The sequence below is a fragment of the Antechinus flavipes genome, chromosome 5 (genome assembly GCF_016432865.1).
Source record: "Antechinus flavipes isolate AdamAnt ecotype Samford, QLD, Australia chromosome 5, AdamAnt_v2, whole genome shotgun sequence".
In the NCBI taxonomy this organism is placed as follows: domain Eukaryota; kingdom Metazoa; phylum Chordata; class Mammalia; order Dasyuromorphia; family Dasyuridae; genus Antechinus; species Antechinus flavipes.
In genome coordinates this window covers 200985184-201005650 of record NC_067402.1, presented here as the reverse complement: position 1 = coordinate 201005650, position 20467 = coordinate 200985184, and the positions used below count along the sequence as shown (strand labels likewise).

General features: G+C 34.8%; 1 protein-coding gene across 3 annotated transcripts in view; it reads left to right on the top strand.

Moving 5' to 3' along the window:
• IL15RA (interleukin 15 receptor subunit alpha) overlaps nucleotides 1–17557 on the top strand; it is a 39767-nt gene extending 22210 nt beyond the window's left edge. For all 3 annotated transcript variants that reach the window (XM_051961863.1, XM_051961862.1, XM_051961861.1), the window contains 2 exons: nucleotides 15922–15985; nucleotides 16633–17557. In XM_051961863.1, coding sequence (XP_051817823.1) covers nucleotides 15922–15985; nucleotides 16633–16717 — 149 coding nt within the window. In that variant the 3' untranslated portion in view covers nucleotides 16718–17557. The remainder of the gene's footprint in view (nucleotides 1–15921; nucleotides 15986–16632) is intronic.
• Nucleotides 17558–20467: the final 2910 nt, after the last annotated feature.

The following is a 20467-nucleotide window of genomic DNA, read 5'->3' as shown; positions in this document are numbered from 1 at the left end:
CATAAAATGAATTTACTTAGAAGAAACTGAGTTTACTCCAATTATAATAAAAGACTTAGGACAGTACAGAACAATAAATCTCAAATTGTTTATAAGAAAACATATTTATAGCACAGGGACACATAAGGCAAACAGATGTTACTTCTACATTAGTAATAAACTTAATAAAGATGACTTTCATCAATGTAAAACAAAATATTTCCTAATATCTGTCTTAAGAAAACTGCTCTAAAATTCTTTTCTTCAAACCATACTGAAGTTGTTTTTCTCATTTGGTTTCAATAATCAATTGAATAACAGCTAAGTCCCACCAATTAATATTACATCATTTTGAAACATTTAAGGACCTTATTTCATAAGATATATATTTAGTAATAGGCAGATGATGAGGCCAAATGCTCATTTACCTAATTGCTTAGATTGAATACCATGACCTCATGTTTTCAGATTGAAAATAGCAAAATCTGATATACTTGCATTGGGCTCATGTCCTCTACTGACTACTTGCTCTGATTATAGAAAATTGTTATAAGAGGAAAAAACTGGAATATGATTATAACAGCATCAAACTGATCTTTCAGGCTTAAAACTAAAGACACAAATATGGCGGTAAAAAGCATCTTTAGCTATATTTGATTTCAAGTAAAAGTGGCAGTTGACCACCAATCATGCAATAAAAATTCCATCTCATAGCTATTCTCAGCATTAATCAGGTAGGAAACGTGATTTCTCATGATTAATCATGACAGGAAACTGAACCAGAAGGATTCCACCATAAGCTTAACTAGAAGGGTGTTCTCTATGCTTTTGTCCAGATAGAGATCTCTACCTACCTACCAGTTCAAGATCACATCTCTCTGAGTAACTTATAGAATTTCTCTTGAATGGTGAATTACTGCTTTAAAAAATCCATCAGACAAATTATATCTGAATTCAAAACTCAAAACAATATCAGTTACGATCCCAAGAGATTTTATTTCAAATAGTAAGTTTTACTAATTACAGCTTTGGACTAGATATGGTTGTTTTTACTCATGGAATTTCAATAAGCAATAAAAACTTACCGGGACTCATACACAAGAGAGATTTTACTTAATAGCTTTCACTTGTTTTTCTTTTCTTCTTTTTGAATTTAAACTTACCCTGATGTAAAAATTGATTATTAGAAATCATTTGTATATAATAAACTTGTATATTCTCAATAAACCCATTCCTTGTTTGGAAACTTTTAAACTCAAACAAGCTCTTTTGAAAAGGCTGATGACTTTGCTCACACCAATGGCTTCAAGAAACCCGGCAAGCTTACAAATTAAAAGGAATCAACAGGAATCCCAGAGAAGTGACTGAGCCTGCTGCTCCTATATGTCCACGCTATCTTTCCGGTTGCTGTGGGCTATGCTCTTTGACCAACCCCACCACTCTGAAGGAGGCAGAGAAATAGACTAATCCTGTGACATACTCTCAAAGGGGTGAACTGCTGTGAATAAGCAGGACCAATCCAGATGAAACTCATTCCCTTCCTTTTCAATAACCAATTTTAGATTTTAACATTATGGCAATAATTCCAAATAATTTAGTTAATAATCTTAAAATTTTCATAAGTAATAGTCAATTTGTCATAGCTGTAACTTCCTTTTAACTGCAAGTGAAGGTGAAAATATCCAGTTCCCTAAATTGCATTTACAAAGCATTATAAAACAGGGTTAGCAAGGCTGATAAAATAACAGAAGAGGCTTTATAAACAAATTTTCCACCTTCTTTTTGTTGTTCAGTTCATACACTAAAAACATTTAGATTATTGGATGATAAGCCAAATCTGAGTTCTATAATCTCAGAAAGAACTCATCATTTAGCAAAATTACTGTTTAATGAGTCTCATCACTCAGTAGTAGAGCCAATTGGTAATATTTTCTTCTCCGCTGAGTTATTATTACTGAGACATCCCCCTCCTTCTCCTTTAGATAAGTTTCTCTTTTGTGTTAGAGAGAAAAGAAGACAATTCTTAAAATTCAGATAAAACATAATCTATCACAAAAATCGGTAGGAGCCTCATATAATTTGCAGTCAAATTTCCAATTTTAACACATCCCCTTGGGAAAATATCATCCCCAAAGCACTTTCTTTTTTAATCATTCACTCTGAGGTTCTGTTTGAATATGATTAAATGTGTATAAAAAAGATACTTTTCTTAAGTGGATTAAATAAAAAGACCAACCTTTTCTTAGTTTGCTCATCACAAATAAGACTAAAACCCTTAGCTTCAGGGAATCAAGATTCCTCCCTAAAATTATTTGTCTCCTGTTAAAGGAAATTTGATTAGATTTTTGATTCAGAAGAGTCCAAGAACTTCAGGATAAAACATTGTCATGAATAACTTTCTTATTAATATTTTATAACACAACTTTAATGAATCTTACTTTCCATAGGTATGCTTCTATATTCTCTCCTTTTTTATATACTCTCTTCATTTTGTAATGAAGTTTTATAAATTCTCTTCATTAATTCCAGTTGCATCTGCTCTTCTTGATCTTAGGACTCATTTGATCAGCAGCAAAATACAATCAACTAATTGGTTCAAGATAATTATGGAGCTTTCTATGCTTGGTTTTAAGAGAGCAGATGTGACAAAGCAATGAACTAAAGTGAACTATTCCAAATATTATATACAGTATGCTAAATGGAAAAATATGGTTAAAGAATTGCCTTGAGTATGACATGTTATATATTGGGTATAGAAAGCTCCAGAATGGGTGAAGATAAAAGCCCAGTGTTCAAACATACCTGACTTTCCAGTGTTTTAATCTCTTGAACAGAAGCCAATAGACTATGAAGATAAAAGGAACTATCTGGAGTCTGGCAGTCCAATTAAAGAGCAATTGTACTTAGAAGTAATTTATTCTACAGCTCAGCTAATAAATAGGTAGTCTGATCTTAAGTGATAACTATTAAAATGGATGCTTTGAATTTATATATTGATTATCCTAATATAGAATATCCTAATGACTCATCTGAACAATTTTCTTCCTATTCATTGTTCAACCCAAAAAAAACTTATAATGCACTACAACTACATTTTCATCTCTAATTATATACACTAAAAATTCCATTTTGTGACTCTAATTTCCTTTTTCTACCCAAATATCTAACATTATTTCAGGAACACTTAGGAATCACCTAGACTGTCTCAAGACCTTGTTCTCACCATTAGGTACTACTCAATTCCATATATATCTTCTCTCCCCAAAAGCTCTGTAAGTCCTAGGAGTCAAGATCCAGTTCTTTAACAGTACTATAGGCAGGGAAGGCATAGTATCAGTGACTGAACTGCCAATCTGAAAACCCCCAGGCAATCTTCCATAGCCTTTTGTCAAAAGGATCTTTGATTTGTTATGTAGTCTGTCGAGTCACATCTGATGAGGGCTGACATATTTATGTCCCATATCTGGTGGTTCCAGAAATCCTAGTCCTCAAAGAATATCCTTTCCACTGGAGTATCTCAACCTGTTGGGACAACCACGCTCATCACTGTGTAAAGGTGCATTATCATATCATTCCCTAGTGTAAAAATGAGATGAAGCTCTTCCAAGCTTACCTGGAACTAATTCAGTTTTGACTCCTGTCATAAATACAATAATTTGTTGTAATAATAGTCTTTCTAGTTTTTTATGCATATATAGACTGAAACTGCAGTATTGGCTATCAAATCAAATCTCATTTATCTCTCTAAGAAAGACATTAATGAGATGCAGATGCTAGTCAGGGCTCTGAGTTGTGCCATTCAGGTAATTGTCTCCCAGGAATGAGAGTTTGGGGAAACAGGGTTGTTAAAGAAAAGATAATTTTTCCAATCTTTATCACCATCCATCTTCTTTCCCAATTTTAGATCCTGTCATAAGATAGAAAGATGTTGTTTCTAGGAACCATCTATGGTAACAATTTGTATATCAGTCACTAATTGTTATACAAATATGCATGTGTATCAAATCCTTTCTTATCTTATCTTAATCTTAATCCTTTCTTAAAGGACACAACTGTGGCCACTGATTTAGGGAACGGCAAGTGAAGGCTCCTAACAATAGAGAGCCTTAATAACTATAGATCTTACAATTCTAGCTAAATTTTTCCCAATTCCCTCTCATTCATACAAGCAAAAATGTTTTGAGTCCACACCTGAATAAAAAGATCCTTCTTTTGAAACTATTTAGCCTGGTCATCTACTAGAGTAAGCCAATTCAATTTTTCTAAGAATTTTCAACTTTTATTTCTCTGGTGGATAAAATATACAATATTTGCCTTTTCTGGGATAGAAACACTCATCTAGAGAGTCTGTGTATCCTAGTCTGAAGGCTCTTCCAATAACTTGAAGAAATCTGATTCACCAGCTTGGGGAGGCTGGCCCAAGATCTAAATTTCAAAGAAACCTGGTTCTAAACTTTATTATATGTCATATACTTGATATAAATATCACTCCCCTTAAAGTCATCTGGTCTTCATTCCCATCTGGTCCTATTCCCATAGAATTTACTTCTCTGCTATGTTTCTTTGCATTCCTTACCAGCACCTTGCTAGGTAGTCTTATGCACATAAGGAAAAAATAGAACTGGTTATATATACCAATTTGGCCAAATTTGCTATTATTTGCTAAATTGGAAACCCTGATGAAAAAGCCACAAGTTTCATGAAATTCCCAGAGTAGCTGGGATAAGCCCCTCCTTGCAAATTTGGCTCTTTAGTCTAAGGTTTGGTGTCCATTCAATGCTAAGGAAAAGGGTAAAGGTCCTTTCCCTAAAATCTCATAAACTCTGTGTTGTGGCTTAAATTGCCTTAATGTCAGGTAGATAATTGATATTAAAGGAAAGGCTTATCTAGAGCTTAGCGCAGGACCTGGAACAGAGCAGTCACTTAATAAATGTTTCTAGGCTGACCAATGAGTTTGGCATAGAACTTCCCATGAATAACACATTGAGATAACTACAAATACGCACATGGGCAGAAGCACAAATACCTTTTAGTATAAATGACAGACTTGATCAGATTTCATGAGATAATAGAGTCAGCAAGATTGAGCAGCTCTAGTCCAAAAACAAGTAAACAAAAAACAACTCAAAAGGTTCCTTGTGACAGTATTGTGATACCAAAATTCTTTGCAAAGGGAGGGTCAGTTTTTCAGCATTTCTGGATTTGTGGTGAGGTTTGAAGGGATGTATGACCTTTATTCTAAGTTTTCACGACATCACTTTAAGGGTTTGTCTTGAAAAGAGTAGGTGTAACATATGAGAATTCTGGTGACTTTATCCTTGGGAATCATGACTTCAGCTAGTCTATTCAGTCTTGTGAGGCCTGTGCCTAAATAAAGAACCCAACTTTTTCAACAACTTCAGCATTTCTATTTTATAGATGAATTGTTCAACTTCCCTAACTGCCCTAAAACTGAGAAAATTGAAAGCTCAGGTAGCATCCACCAAAAATACCTATAATTGGTGCAGAGATAACTATGCTGGACCTCCAGAGTAGATTTTGCACGCATGTGTAAGTGTGGCCAAGTATTCAGAATCTCTGCTTTAAAAGACCCTCAAAGAAGCAAGTGAACCAAGCCAAAAAGGACAGCAAATCCTGGTGATCTACCAACTGTAACTCTCAGACACATATTTATACAAGGTTTCTGGGCCTGTCTTCCCACATATGTACATGATTTAGAACCAGTAAACTTTTATGCATATCCAATTATTATTATTTTAATTTAATTAATGTTAATTTTAATTTAAAATATTTTAATATTTAATTGTTATTATTAATTTAATAAAGACTTAAAGAAGTCTCTCCCCTCTAGATTTTCAAGACATTTCTGTCTTCTAGTTCTACATGTTTGACCACTCCTCATTCTTTTTTGGTGGCTATTTATTCAGGTTTTGCCCGAGTAACCCTAGTTGTCCACCAAGGCTCTGTCCTGGATTTTCTCCTCTCATCTCCCTATATTGTACTATTTCACTTGGTGATCCTTTTTGGCCCCTATGGATTCCATTACCATCCCTACATAGATAATTCTCAGATCTCTTTATATAGCCCTAATGTCTTTTCTGACCTTCAGTCTTACATCTCCAGCTGCCTATTGAAGATCTCAATCAGATATCCTGTAGACCTCTTAAATTCAGCTTGTCTAAAATCGACCATATTATCTTTCCCCCAAAAGACCTTCTCTTCTTCATAATTTCCCTGTTACTGTTAAGAGCCCAACCATCTTCCCAGTCATATCCAACCTCACAGTTTGTGAGGTTTGTCATCCTTGACTCCTCATTCTCTCTCACGTCCTACCTTCAATCTGCTACTAAGTCTTAATGAGTCTACTCATCATTCATATATATCTATTTCTCTCTTCTGATACTGACACTTTCTTGATATTGGCCATCATCACCTTAAACATGGAGTACTGAAATAGCCTGCTGGTTGATCTGCCTGCCATAAGTCTTTTCTCTCTCAACCCATCTGCATATCCCTGCTATCCTGCATCCACTTACCCTCAGTGGTTCCCTATTAGTTTTAGGATAAAATATAAAATCCTCTTTTGAGCTTTCAAAGCCCTTCATTACCTTCCTACCTTTCCAGTTTTCTTATATCACCATGACAGAACTGATTCATTGAGGACCCCCACTCAAATTCTAATCAGTATTAATTCAATATTATGTTATAAGGGGTAATGAGTCACATAAAAATATAAATTCTGTTAGAAGGACCCCACAATAGACCCCAAACTTTAATGTTCATTACTTGTTTAGCAACTAAGGAGCTCATCTTGCACAATCACAAGAATGCTGACAAAGATATCTATCCTGTTTTGCTCAAATTCCATGATCAAACCATTTGGGTAGTGGCTTGAATGGAAAATGTTCCACTAGATGTTCTTAGATCATATATATAGTTTGTACCATCTCCTCCTGCCTAACCTGAGAAACCTATCTATCTTATGACTACCTGGCCAGCCAATATGCTTCTTGCTTCCCCCAATTTGTGACCTTGATGACATCATTTTTGCTTATTTTAGCTTATGTCATATGTCAGTTAATGGAATTCTTCTGCATTGTATATAGCTCTTCTTGAAAGACTGGATATCTAGCCCTATAAAAATAAGGCCCTGGAAGAAGAAGATAGCTCAGATCATGATTATCTGAGTTCCACTTAATTAGAGGGATTATGGATCCTTTAATAAAATGCTATTGGATCAGTCTCTTATTATATGTTGGATAGTTTTAGTCCTCATAGTCAACCCCCTCACCTCAACATATACACATACAATCTTCCCTGTTCTCCTTCTTATTCCTCTCACTCAAGAAATATTTCATCTCCCTGATTAAATAATATTACTTAGAGGAGACCTCCAAGCCTGAAATGCTTTTCCTCTTCATTTTGAAGTTCCCTGAACTCCTTCAAGCTTCAGATAATGTTCCTCCTTTTACAAAAAGTTTTTCCCAGATCTCTTTATTCTTAATGCCTTACCTCTGTGACTATCCCAGTCCTATTCTGTATATAGCTTGTCTGGACTTGTTGTTTGTATGTTGTCTCCCCCATTAAACTGTGAGAGCCTTAAGAGTTGTCTTTTTCCTTTCTTTGTGTCTTCAGACTTTATAGCACAGCTCTTAGTAAGGACTTAATGATGCTTATTTTTTGACTTCTGGAGTAGCACTAGCAGTGATGAAATACTAGCTGCCCAGTGAAATCCCCTATTTTAAGGAGAAAATGGAAGCACTCCAGTGCCTGCATTATGGCAGGCAGAGTCATGTCTTTGTTATCCTTGAATCCTCATTCTCATCTGAAATTTCAACTGACCCTGTATGCCATCTCTTCATCTATTCTTTGAACTCCTTCATACCAACTTATACTTCTGATTTGGACCTTACCCTGGGTGGCATCCCTATCCCTGTCCAAATAACCTCTAGCTCTCCAAAATGGACCTTTTTCTTACTTTCTTGGTTTGGAAAGCTTCAAGCATGCCTAACCCAAGCTTCCAAGAAATGTTACACAATGGATTTCAATAACATGCGGTCTCTTCCTTACCTTACTTCCAAGAAACAGGTATTTATAGCACAAATGGTGAAAATTTCTGACTTTATGCCAGAAATTTAGTCTGGTATTATTTAGAATTTTTTTCAAGCTCTGCTCTGCCTGGAATTTTCAAAATATGTGTGTTTTAATTTAAAAGCTCTCATTCTGTTTTCATCCACAAAACAACTAATGGAAAGTATGTTTTACATGATTTCATATGCATAATATTTTTTGCTATATCAGGGAAGAGGAGAAGGAAGGAAAGAGAGAATTTGGAACTCAAAATTTTAAAAAAAGAAATGTTAAAAAATTGTTTTTACATATGATTGGGGAAAACAAAATATTATTTAATTTTTTTTTTAAATAAAATGTTTTCATTCTTACCTATCATGGACTACTGTCCAGCCATATACCAAAAGGCCCAGAACTAAGCTAATGCTGGTGATTTTGGTCTGAGTTCAAGCAAAAGACAGCATTAATTTGGTGCAAGAGGATCATTGACAAAGACATTGACTATCCCTATCACCTCAAACTGTTTTTCCTTTTCCCGCATAATCATTACTAGAGAACATTAAACAGCCTGAATTCCTAAATGCTCAGAGACCATAATTTCATGGTCCATTGTTGTGTCCTGCTTTCTACAGCCCCCAAGCTGGGGTGACAAAACGTACTATGCTTGCTAGAGCCCCCACACCAGGGTGAAAAAATATACCTTCTTAATGGAGAAGTGATGAGGCAGGACTCCCAAGGATGGTGGAAATATGGAGTCCATTTATTCCAAGGTCTTCCCCCGTTTTATACCCTAATACACATGCACTAAGTATGTACTGGGCATGTGGGACCACATGAACAACTTGCTATTGTATGTATTTTGCCACCTGGTAGCACTCTTCCACCTGGTATCATTCTGCTTCATCCACAACAGGTTGTCACCTCCCCCCTGACTGTTCAGGAAGTCCAAGAGCCCTTAGGGGAGAAGGGGAGCTGAACCAGACATTGTCAGCAAGTTCCCTCTGGGCTGAAGGATCCTATGCCTCACTCAGAGTTCCCCCATTGTCTGTGGCCCTCTACAATCCATAGCAAGTAGAAAATCATCAGGAGTCAGGAAGAGAGCATTTCTGGACTCTTTCACCTTCTCTCAGGTGCTACAACTTTGGTTTCTTCAATTCTTCTTAGTCCCTTGCATCTCCAACTTTTCTAAGTTACTCACCCATCTAAAGAGCTCAATAAGTAGGATAGTTTGGCAACTGGTATGTACATTCATGAGCTTAGTTCTCCCACTTTGAATTTTTTCATATGAGGATGGGGCATGATATAATAAGAAAAGCTGTGAAAGACTTTGGGTTTGTATTTCAGTCACAAAATTTAGCCAAAGAGTGTTCCCCTTATCTACCACCCCATTCCCCTTTTCACTTTCACTTTTAATAATTGTAAATTATTTTTAATAATTGAACAAAAACAGAAAACAAGTATTATAGAAGAAAAACTATATTATTGACACCCACTTGCTTTTTCTAATAAATTTTATTAACTACAATAAATGGAACGCTAACCTTAGTCAATATGAAGATTTATCATTGTGACTAATAACAGAGACTGATTATTTGCTAGTCCAGCCTTTCTTTTTTAGCTTTTGTGACATAAAAACTAGTGTTTGGGGACAATTAGGTGGCACAGTAGACAGAGCACCAGCCCTGAACTCAGAAGGACCTGAATTCAAATCTGGCCTCAGACACTAAACACTTTCTAGCTGTGTGACTCTGGGCAAGTCACTTAACCCCAACTGCCTTGCAAAAAATAATAATAATAATAATAATAAAATAAAATGCAGCATTGAGTCACAAGGATCAATCATAACTGCCTACTTTGTCATATGCCTTCAATATCTGCACATCTACAGGTTATTTCCCTACATATTTAAGTGATTTCTATTCATGGTTATGGTTATCTTATTTACTGTATGGTTTTTTGCTTTTGAAGCTTGGCTTGATAATGTTAAATCAACCTAACTGAACTAATTTGGAGCTTGTTATTATTACACATTGACTTAAACCTGCCCTGATCCCTAGTTTACTCCTCTCTTCTATTTACAAACTGCATTCTCATTGCTATAACTAAAAGAGGGTTTCTGTGCAGCTAGACCATCTTCATTTGCTTTTCTCTTCATTAATTCCTTTGAAATTCTTGACCTTTTGTTCTTCCAGATGAATTGTTATTTTTTCTAGGTCATTAAAATAGTTTTTGGGGACTCTGATTGGTATAGCACTATTAGTTTAGGGAGTATTGTCATCTTTATTATATTTGCTTGCCCTATCCAAGAGCACTTGACATTTTTCCAATTGTTTAAATCTGACTTTCTTTGTATGGAAAGTGTTTTGCAGTTTTGCTCATATAGTTCCTGACTTTCCCTTGGCAGATAGATATTTTATGCTATCAGCAGTTATTTTAAATGGAACTTCTCTTTTTACCTCTTGCTGTTGGATTTTGTTAGAGACATGTAAAAATGCTGGTGATTTATGTGCGTTTATTTTGTATCCTGTAACTTTGCTAAAGTTTTATTATTTCTAATAGTTTTTTAGGAGAATCTCTGGGGTTCTCTAAGTAAACCATCATATCATCTGCAAAGAGTGATAATATGGTTTCCTCATTGCCTACTCTAGTTCCTTTAATCTCTTTTTCTTCTCTTATTGCCAAAGCTAACATTTCTAGTACAATATTGAATAGCACTGGTGCTAGTGGGCAACCTTGTTTCACTACTGATCTTATTGGGAATGGTTCCAGTTTATCCCCATTACATATGATGCTTGCTGATGGTTTTAAATAGATGCTACTGACTATCTTAAGGAAAAGTTCATTTATTCCTATACTCTCTAGTGTTTTTAATAGGAATGGGTGTTGGATTTTATCAAATGCTTTTTTTGCATCTATTGAGATGATCATATGGTTTTTGTTAGTACAAGGGCTAATACTGAAGAACTGTCCATGCATATGTTTTGAAAAATAAAAAGCTTTAATAATAAAAAAGCCTCATTAGCTGGTTAATCTTCTCTATTCTATATATAACTGCAATTGATCATTAGATGACCCTGGACAATATTAAATAAATGCTAACTAAATCTTACTTTGGGGTTCTCTTTTTACTAGATTTTATGCATTTCTTCCCCATCATCCTACCCCACTAGAATTTATGGATGTCATGATCCTGGATTTTTTTACAGTTGATTATTTTATATTAATTATATGTTAGATTCTTACATTAACATCTGATTACTCATTATGACATAGAAGGAAATATGAATTCTTTTATTTTTTGAACATGACTAATTTCTTTTTAAAATTTTTCTTTATTTATTTTAAATACATATTGCTTTATGAATCATGTTGGGAGAGAAAAACCAGAACAAAAGGGAAAAACTATGGGAGAGAACAAAAAAAAAAAAAAAAACAGAAAAAAGTCTACATAGTATATATTGATTTACATTCAATCTCCATAAGTCTTTTTTCTGGATGCTGATGGCATTTTCTATCCAAAGTCTATTGGGATTGTGTTGGATATGAGTTCTTTTAAAGAGAAAAAAAGTTCTGTTCATGTGTTTTGTTTTTACATCAAGATTGAGTCTTTCTGGAAATGTCCTTCTACTCCCCCCCAGAAATGAAACCAGACTTTTTACCAAAGATAAAAGATTGTGGGTGTTTTTTAACCCTATACAGTGATTAATAGCGTATTCAGTAATCTTCTGTAGAAGTCCCCAAGCTCTCTGCTGAGAGGGAAAAGAATTTCACCAATTTTTTTCTGAGACTATTATTGGTTTCTAAATTGCTCAGGTAGGGCTAAGCGTGAGTTCTTAAACATGATTCTATCAGAATAAAAGGTCTAGTTATGATTTGGGTATAGACTCAGTCATAACCCAAGACAAAAATTGCCCTTGAGTTGTTAAAAAATTTTTCAGCCATAAAAATTCATAAAAATTCCTAAAGTTTAGAATTTTATTATCTGTTTGTTTCAGTAGAGTGCATTTACCTATTAAATCACACTTTCTTGAAATCTCCAAGTGTCCATTTTTGTTTGATAGTGAGTTTCATCTGAAAATTCTGAGATAGACATTTGTGTTCTATCTATATCTCCCATCTCATCCTGAAAAGCCTTGGATACCATTCATGTCCCTAAGTCTCCCTTACCTTCTTCTTTTTTTAATATTTATTTTTAAAAACTTAAAAACAAAATAAGAAAAAACAAAATAAAAAAAGAAAGACAGAAAAGGAGAAAAAAAACATTGTCACAGAAAATCAGAGAGGATTCAAAATATTTAACAATAGATTTTTATTTCAGGAAAGCATTTGTAATAGAAGAGATTATATTCATGATTGTCTTTTTTTTTTTCTCCCTTGTAGCTTATTTTGTTCTCTGCTGTGTACCTTTTACTTTATGCTTTTTTCTCCTTTCATCCCCACCCCCCTCGCCTCCCCTGAGCAGACTATAGTTAAGCACAAGTATATTACACACACACACACACACATACATATATATACACACAAACCCATAAACCCACTCACATACATATATCTATATACACACATACATAAACCTACATGCATACACACACATATTTATATATATATATGTGTGTGTGTGTGTGTGTGTATACACATACACATTTATACATGTACACATGCATCTAAAACAATATTAATCTGATATATAATGTAGTTTTTTCCTGATCAAATCTTTAAGTTTAACTTTGTCTGAGATCAATGATTCCTAGTCCTTTTTTTAAAATACATTATATTCCTAATCCTTGTTGCATCTTATTATACAATAAGATGTATACATCTTATTTCCTATCTAAATTAATTTTTCTACTTTAGTTTTACTCCTTAATTTGCCTTACTATTACTTAACCTCTCCCCACCATGAATTCTCCTCTTATTTTCTCTCCCCACTCTTTCCTGTCCTCTTTATCCATTCCTATACCTTATCCCATTCCCATTAATCTAAACACCCTCCTATACTCCATTTTATCCTTTATCATTTTCCATTAATCTATATACCTTGTCCCACTGCTATAAATCTACATAATCTTTCTATAGCCCCAACTTATCCTATTCCCTCCTCCTTTGTTTCTTTAAAGGGTACTGTACTTTTTGTGGAATACATATATATATTTCCCTATTTAACACATTCCTGATATGAGTAGATTTTTCAGAACTACCGGCCCTCCTCTGCTCTCTAATGCTACTATGTTCGTTCTTCCTCTACACCTCATAATTATTTTTACCTTTTCCTAGACAGTTTTGTTTTTTAGAGTCAGATCATACTCGGCTCTGCCCCCATCTTTTTTTTTTGAGCTTCCCAATTACTGATGATAATCTTAAACATGTAGTATACATTTCCATGTAAAAAATATAAAACAATTTGTCCTTGTTGAGTCCCTTGAAATTAAAGGATTCAACATAATTTGTTGAGCTAAATTTTCTATTGAGTTCAGTTTTGGTTGAAACAAAATCCTGAAAATCTAAGTTCATTGAATGTCCATTTTTTTGCTCATTATTATAGTAAATTTTTGCGAGATATAATTTTGGCTATAGGCCTAATTCTTTGATTGTTGATATAAATTATTCCAGGATCTACAGCCTTTTATTGTAGCTGCTGATAAATCCTACACAATTGTATTTCCAGCATATCTGAATTGGGGTTTTTTTTTTGGTTGTTTCTTGTAGGAATTTGTCTTTGATCTAAGGGGGGGCGAGGGGGAGGAACGGGGGGGGGGGGTGGTTCAGAATTTGGCAATAATATTCCTATGGTTTTCCTCTTAGGATCTCTTTGAGGTGGTGATAAGAGGACATTTTCTGTTTTTACTTTCCTCTCATATTCCATCCCTCAAGGATAATTTTAATTTTTCTTTATTTCTTGCATTGTTATGTCAAGGTTTTTTGTTGAGTCACAGCCTTTAGGTAATCCAATTATTCCTATATTTTCTCTGCTTGATCTGTTCCCTAGATTTGATGTTTTATATGAACTATTTTTCCATTGTTTATATTTTGTTTTTTCTTTGTCTTATATCTTCATTAGCTTCTCCTAGTACAATTTTAATTTTCAAAAAATATTTTCTTCTTTACAACTCTGTAACTCTTCTTGTTGATCAACTTTTCCCCATTATCTTCTTGTTTTTTCTTGGATTGTCCTTATTTTTATTTTAAGGGTTTTTTTTTTTTCAATTTCTTTCATTTGATTTTTGAAGGTTTTTTTTTGAGTTCTATAAATTTCTTCTGGGCAGATAGCCATTTAACATTATTCTTTGAAATCAAAGAGGCTTTTTTTACTTCACTGTGCTCCTTTGAAGATGAACCTTAATCTTCCTTGTTCCCATAGTAAATTCCTGTGATTGCCTTTCATTTTTTAAGAGTCAAAACTGTTAGTGTAACTACCCCTAATCCTGGGATGGAGACCAGAGGGGAGATGGAACCCATAGCTTCACTTCAGCTCTCTCCTCTGACCATATAAGAGGACCCTGTTCTGCCCAAGTCTTATTTGTTTTTCATTGGTCTATATTTTCACAATTTTGTTGTTTCTAGAAGACATCTGGAAAGCTTGGAATTTTCTGACCTACTCCACATCTTCCCAGAATCCTCCCCCTCTCTTCTTTTCTTCTTGAGACATCTGCTTTTTACTGTCACTATCCCACTCTTTTACTCTTATGCCTCTTGGCTAAATCACACTGAAAGCAAATTCTATTCCTTAATCTATATACATCTTCCTCTACTGTTTCAACAAATTTTTCTCTCTAAATTCTTTGTTCTCTTTTTCTTATTTCCCCAATCAAAAAATAAAAGGGGAAATGATTTCTCCCTTGTATATCTATGTTCCTGTTCTTTTTCCTGTGGGGTCATGAAAAGACCTATGGATTGAGTTCAGATTTTATTACTAACTTCACTCTGGCTCCTTTTTCTTATCTGTTGGAAAAAACCAATCAGACTAAATGATCCTCTACATCCCTTCCAGCCCTGGCATTCTGATATTCTAAGGATCATTTTCTTAGACAATAATCTCTCAGTATTTTTAGGTGTGGGTTCAGGATGACATTTGTACTGGGAAACTTCAGACAACTACAAATTGCTGTTCCTCTGAGATTACCTTTTACTTATACTTATGATAAAATAGATTAGCTGGCAAATCAGCCTTCCCTACTCCAGGAGATGGAGGATGATAAAGTATAAGTATAAAAAAATTAATTTCAGAGGAAAGGCCCTAGCTTAGGAGATAGTGAAGCCAGCTTCCACCCTTCTAGAAAACTTAATCTCCTCTGACAGTGTTCAGGTTATCAATATTCATTAAGGGAAGTAGTATATAGTTTTCTTTCTCTGTTTTTGCTTTCCCTGGTTTAGGTATCAAAATCATATTTGTGTCACAAAAAAAAAAAAAAAAAAAAAAGAATTAGGTCAGACTCCTTCTTTGCCTATTGTTTCAAACAGTTTATATAATATTGGGATTAATTATTCCTTAAATATTTGATGGTATGCACTTGTAAATCTATCTAGTCATGGGGATTTTTTTTTCTTATGGAGCTCATTTATAGCTTCATTTTTTTTTCTAAACTAGGGTTAAGTATTCTATTTTCTCTTCTGTTAAACTGGGCAATTTATATTATAAAGAGAGCAAATAGCTGGGGAGTAAAAGGATATATTTAAAAGAGACTGTGGATAAGGTGATTGAGATGTGTGGGATTATATGGAACTCTTAATACAACAGATGCTCAGAAAATTCAATATCAAGAATATGCTGGTTGCAAGAAGTAATGCAAATGTAAAAGATTTTCAGAATCTTAGACATAAATTAGATCTCTGGATATATTGTGACACAAACTTTGTTTTGTCTTTCTTTTTCAGTGATTATCATTAGCCTGATAGTAATTTTGGTATATTTTATTTGTCGGTGGTACACTAGAAGAAGGTAAGTAGCACAAAAGAAAAATAGCAAAATTCATTCTTCATTCCATAGAAGAGAAATTAATTTCCTTACCAGAAAATAGAAAGTTTCTTCTGTAATTCCATTGCCAGCTACCAAAGTGATCCCAGACTGTGATCTTGCTGTTACTCTTTTGGCCTAATAGAGCTCCAAAGTGAAAGTTGTATTTTGCTCTGCTCTGATTGTCCCCAAATGGGGCCACATGAATTCAAAGGGGCTGTTTTGTCCTACTTCCTTGTTAAGCACACCATCAAATTCACAAGTAAAAAACTGTATTCGATATGGCTTGGCACATTTCAGCTTTTCTTCAAAGAGATCAAAATACACTCACAGGTATTATTAATTCACATACTCAATTCATCTCCAGGAAGAAGATGGTCTACGGTTGTCCTGCATACTATGATTTCTAAAAGTATCAAATGAGCTACTGAAAATCTAGGAATAAAGTAAATAGATTTTCTATGCTTCAATACTTCAAGATATTAACATTATTTTACAAATTATTATTACATAATACTTTGCACTTCCTTTCAGCACCCAGCATAATGCTTTACATATACAAAAAGCTCAATAAATATTCATTGTTTGAGCTTAGAGGACCTGCTGACACTAATGAATTTTCTATTTTACAGGAATCCAGTCCCAGAAGTCTCTGTTGGGACAGAAGAGATACCAATGACAGGGGGAATTGATAGAGAAGAAGATGTAGGTAGCTAACTACAGAACATACATAGTAAAAATGGAGAAAACAAATTCCTTTTGTCTATCACTCCTATGTAGCAAGGTGTGGTAAAGAAGCCACATTTGCCTTAGAAAAAAAGAGCTATCCTTAGCTTATACAAACAGAGAGAAACAAACCAGAAGAAAAAATCTGAGCATTGCATCTGAGGAGAAATACACAGTTCTTAACTTTAAGTTCTTTATGCATCTACTGAATACCCCAACATCAGGTTAGAATTTGACCAGAAAAGGTTCTTCCGAGGTATACAGGTGTATTCATAAGAGGCAGGGCACTTAGAAAATACATTGTGGGAAAGTTTTCCAAGCAAAAGCTCAATTAGATCCTCATTAATAGCTACTTACTTCATTTGGTTCTGTCTGGAGACTGAAAGAAATCTGAGTATTCCCCCCCCAAAAAAATATCTAACCTGCAAATAACAAAAAAGTACATGAACATATGACAGAAATTATCTGTAAGTCTTCCCTGTAAAATGTCTGGTTAAAAGATTTGTAATTTTTAAATTAATAGCATGAGCATTTCAATACCTAAGAAACATATCTGCAGCTAGATTGCTTCCCTTAAAATGCATGGTAAGGAAATCACTGATCAGGCAGAAGAGAAATGTGCAAATTTAGGCATAAATGAATCCTTTTGACTGATGATTTTTGGATCAAAGATTTAAAATGGGTGATATACTTTTTTATATGTGTATTTGTCTAGTTTATATACTTGTTTGAATGTATGTAATATAAGATAAAATAAATTTTTTTAATTTTTTAACATTTAAGTGAGACAAATATTATTTGAGGATTGAAGAATATATTATGACTGAAGAATACATTCTCTGTGCTGAATACTTTCTTGTAAGATAGGAAAAGAATGGAGTTGGTAGGAACCTGAGGATTCCTCTTCCATATTAATATTCCCCTATGTAGCTCCTTACAGCACTGCTTTTTTTCTGGAAACATTGGATTACCATTGGTCCTTATAAAGTTATTTGCCTTTCATAAGGACTTAAACATGTCCCACTTTTGATGGGAAACCCCAATACTGTCCTGACTTGGGGGGGAACCATGAGGTAAACTCTTGAGAAACTCCTTGAAGGGGAGAAATTCTCCTTGATCTCTCAGAAAAGTGCTCCCCTGAGAAAGACCCGCCCCAGGGAATCAATATAGTTTCATTCTGTTATACTGGAGGAGACCAGAACCCCTCCTCTCCCCCTCCATTGATAACATTCACTACGGATTACGCCCTCTACTGACTTGAAGATTAGTCTAGTATTACTCATTCAATTGGAAAACTTCTATTCAATTTGAAGATCTCAGTCTGATTTTACTCAAACTGCCCCCGACCCCGAGCCAAGATAAAATGTTTCAGCTCCTTCATTTCCTTGCAGAGGCCCAAAGCAGGAACATGCCAGGCCAAGGGACCTTTCCCTGGCATAGCTGCCGGTGAGGACTCCCTGGCTGTTGAGAAGTCATTCTCTTCTCAGCATTAACCCCTTTATCTCTTTGCCAGGATTTCTCTGCCAGACCTTTACTTCTCTGTCAGGACCTTGCCACTAAGGAGTCAGCCTCCTAGCAAAAGCTGACTTCTCAGTCCCAATAAACTTTTTCCAGTCTAACTTTTCAGGTTTGTAAATTCTTTTATGAAGGACCTACACCAACCACAAGGGGTTCCCCCAACTCTCTGCCCTGCGCCAAACCTCATCATTTCTATACTATTCATTTCTCTCTCCTCCTTTTAATTATTTTAGGATTCAGTTCCTTCAAAAGAATGTCAACTCATTTCAAATGTTTATAGATAAGTCTATAAAATTAATACTTAATTCCTCCTTTTCCCACCATTATGCCCTCATAAACTGCAGAAGAAGAATACACAGGATTGAAGATCATTTTGAATTGTTCTGTTTCCCGAGTTATCATAGCAAAAGAATTCTGATGAAAGAAAACTCATAGAATCTGAACATAAGCAAATGAAGTAACAGGGAAAACATTAACAACAAGAATATAATTTCTAGATCTAGTTAACCAGTTCAGATATCCACGAAAACTGCAAACCAAAAGAAAATGTTCTTACACTTGATGAGACAGAGGATCCTATGGAATTTGAGGAGAACATGGAACCACAACATGCTCTTCCAGAGAGGTTGAAAAAAAAGATGAAACTTATGGGAACAGAATTTATGGTCTGCAATGCAAAAATAATTGGCAGAATAGAAATATTTGAATCTGTAATAAAGACTCTCACAAAAGAAACAAGAGTGAACAATGAGTTGAAAATTAAAATTGTTGTTTGTTGTTCCTTCTCAGTTCTCCAAAGAGGACCAATGACATCACAAAGGTGATGTCTTAACTTGCACATGGATTAAATTTAAAGTCATTAGCTTCTTATTCTTTCCCCCAGAGTTAACAGAATCCAGTGGCATGACAAGTGGTGATTGCTCTAGAAATGCAAATTTACAAAGGAAATTTAGAATTACAAAGGACAATATGGAAAAAAAAAAAAAAAAAAGCATTAAAACATGTTCTTTATCCATACAAAACATGTTGCTCTCCAAGACAAGATGCATGGAAATAACTTAAGAATCATAGATTTACATCCTAATAATGGGGATATGATATATAATTAACGAAGATATAAACTGATAAAGGATTTAGCAACTAAGAAATCCTCAGTCACTTCAAGGAGAAGTTTATCCAATGATAAATAAGGTTGGAAGCTAGTTTGCAAAGAGTTTAGAAAGAATGAGAAAAGAGAAAGTGGAGGCACCAGTTATAAGGGCTTTCTCAAAGAATTAGGCCATAAAAAGGGGATATAGGATGATAGATACTGAGGTTGCGTGGATTGAGGATTTTTTTAAGGGTGGGGTGGACATGGTCATGTTTGTAGACAATCAAAAAACATCCAATTGATAGAAAGACATTGAAGATTAGTAAAACTGGAAATAATAGGGGCAATATACTGGAGCTGAAAGGATTTAATGGGATCAAGGATGAACACAGAGGGTTAGTCTTGGTTAAAATATGGACTCTTCTCATAAAATAGGACTAAAAGAGAAGATGGTAAACAAGTCATTTTAGTGATACAAGATGAAGAGTGGAGGAAAAAGAACTCTCAGTGAATGGCCTTAATTTTTTAAATGAATTATATTCTTAGATGATTCTCAGAAGATTCTAGAGAGGATGGAGTAAATACCATGAGGAAAGAGGAAAAAATTTGGAAAAGCACTGAAATATGGGATAGTGAATTAATTAGGGAAGTGTAAAAGATTTGCCTTTCTGTTATAAGGGTTCAGATGATATATGACAAATTTGTCACGTGTAACGTTCTCTGTTGAGGTTTTCTTGGGGTCTCTGGAAGCAGCCTTCCTTTCAGTTCAGTAATCACAAGTACAGCCAGGGGTTAAAGTCCAAATCCTTTATTGCCTCTTCCAAAGTCTTGTCTCCTTTCCTGGGGCCAAGTTAACTTTCTTAGAGTCCAGATCCTTTATTATCTCCTTCCTGGGGCGGGGCAGCTTTCTGGAGAGCCTTTTAGTCTGGCCTTGGTCTTAGTGGGGGAAATGCAGGAGTCCAGGCCAGCCTCCAGGAGGATGGACGATCAAATTGAATTTCTCCCTTTGGTTCTGAGAGCTTCTCCTGCTGCCAATCTTTTGCCTTCTCTCCAAATCTCTCTGACTGAGGCTTCTTGCTTATATGTTCCACAATGAGTCCAAATCAATCATTATATCACTAGGAAACCATTAT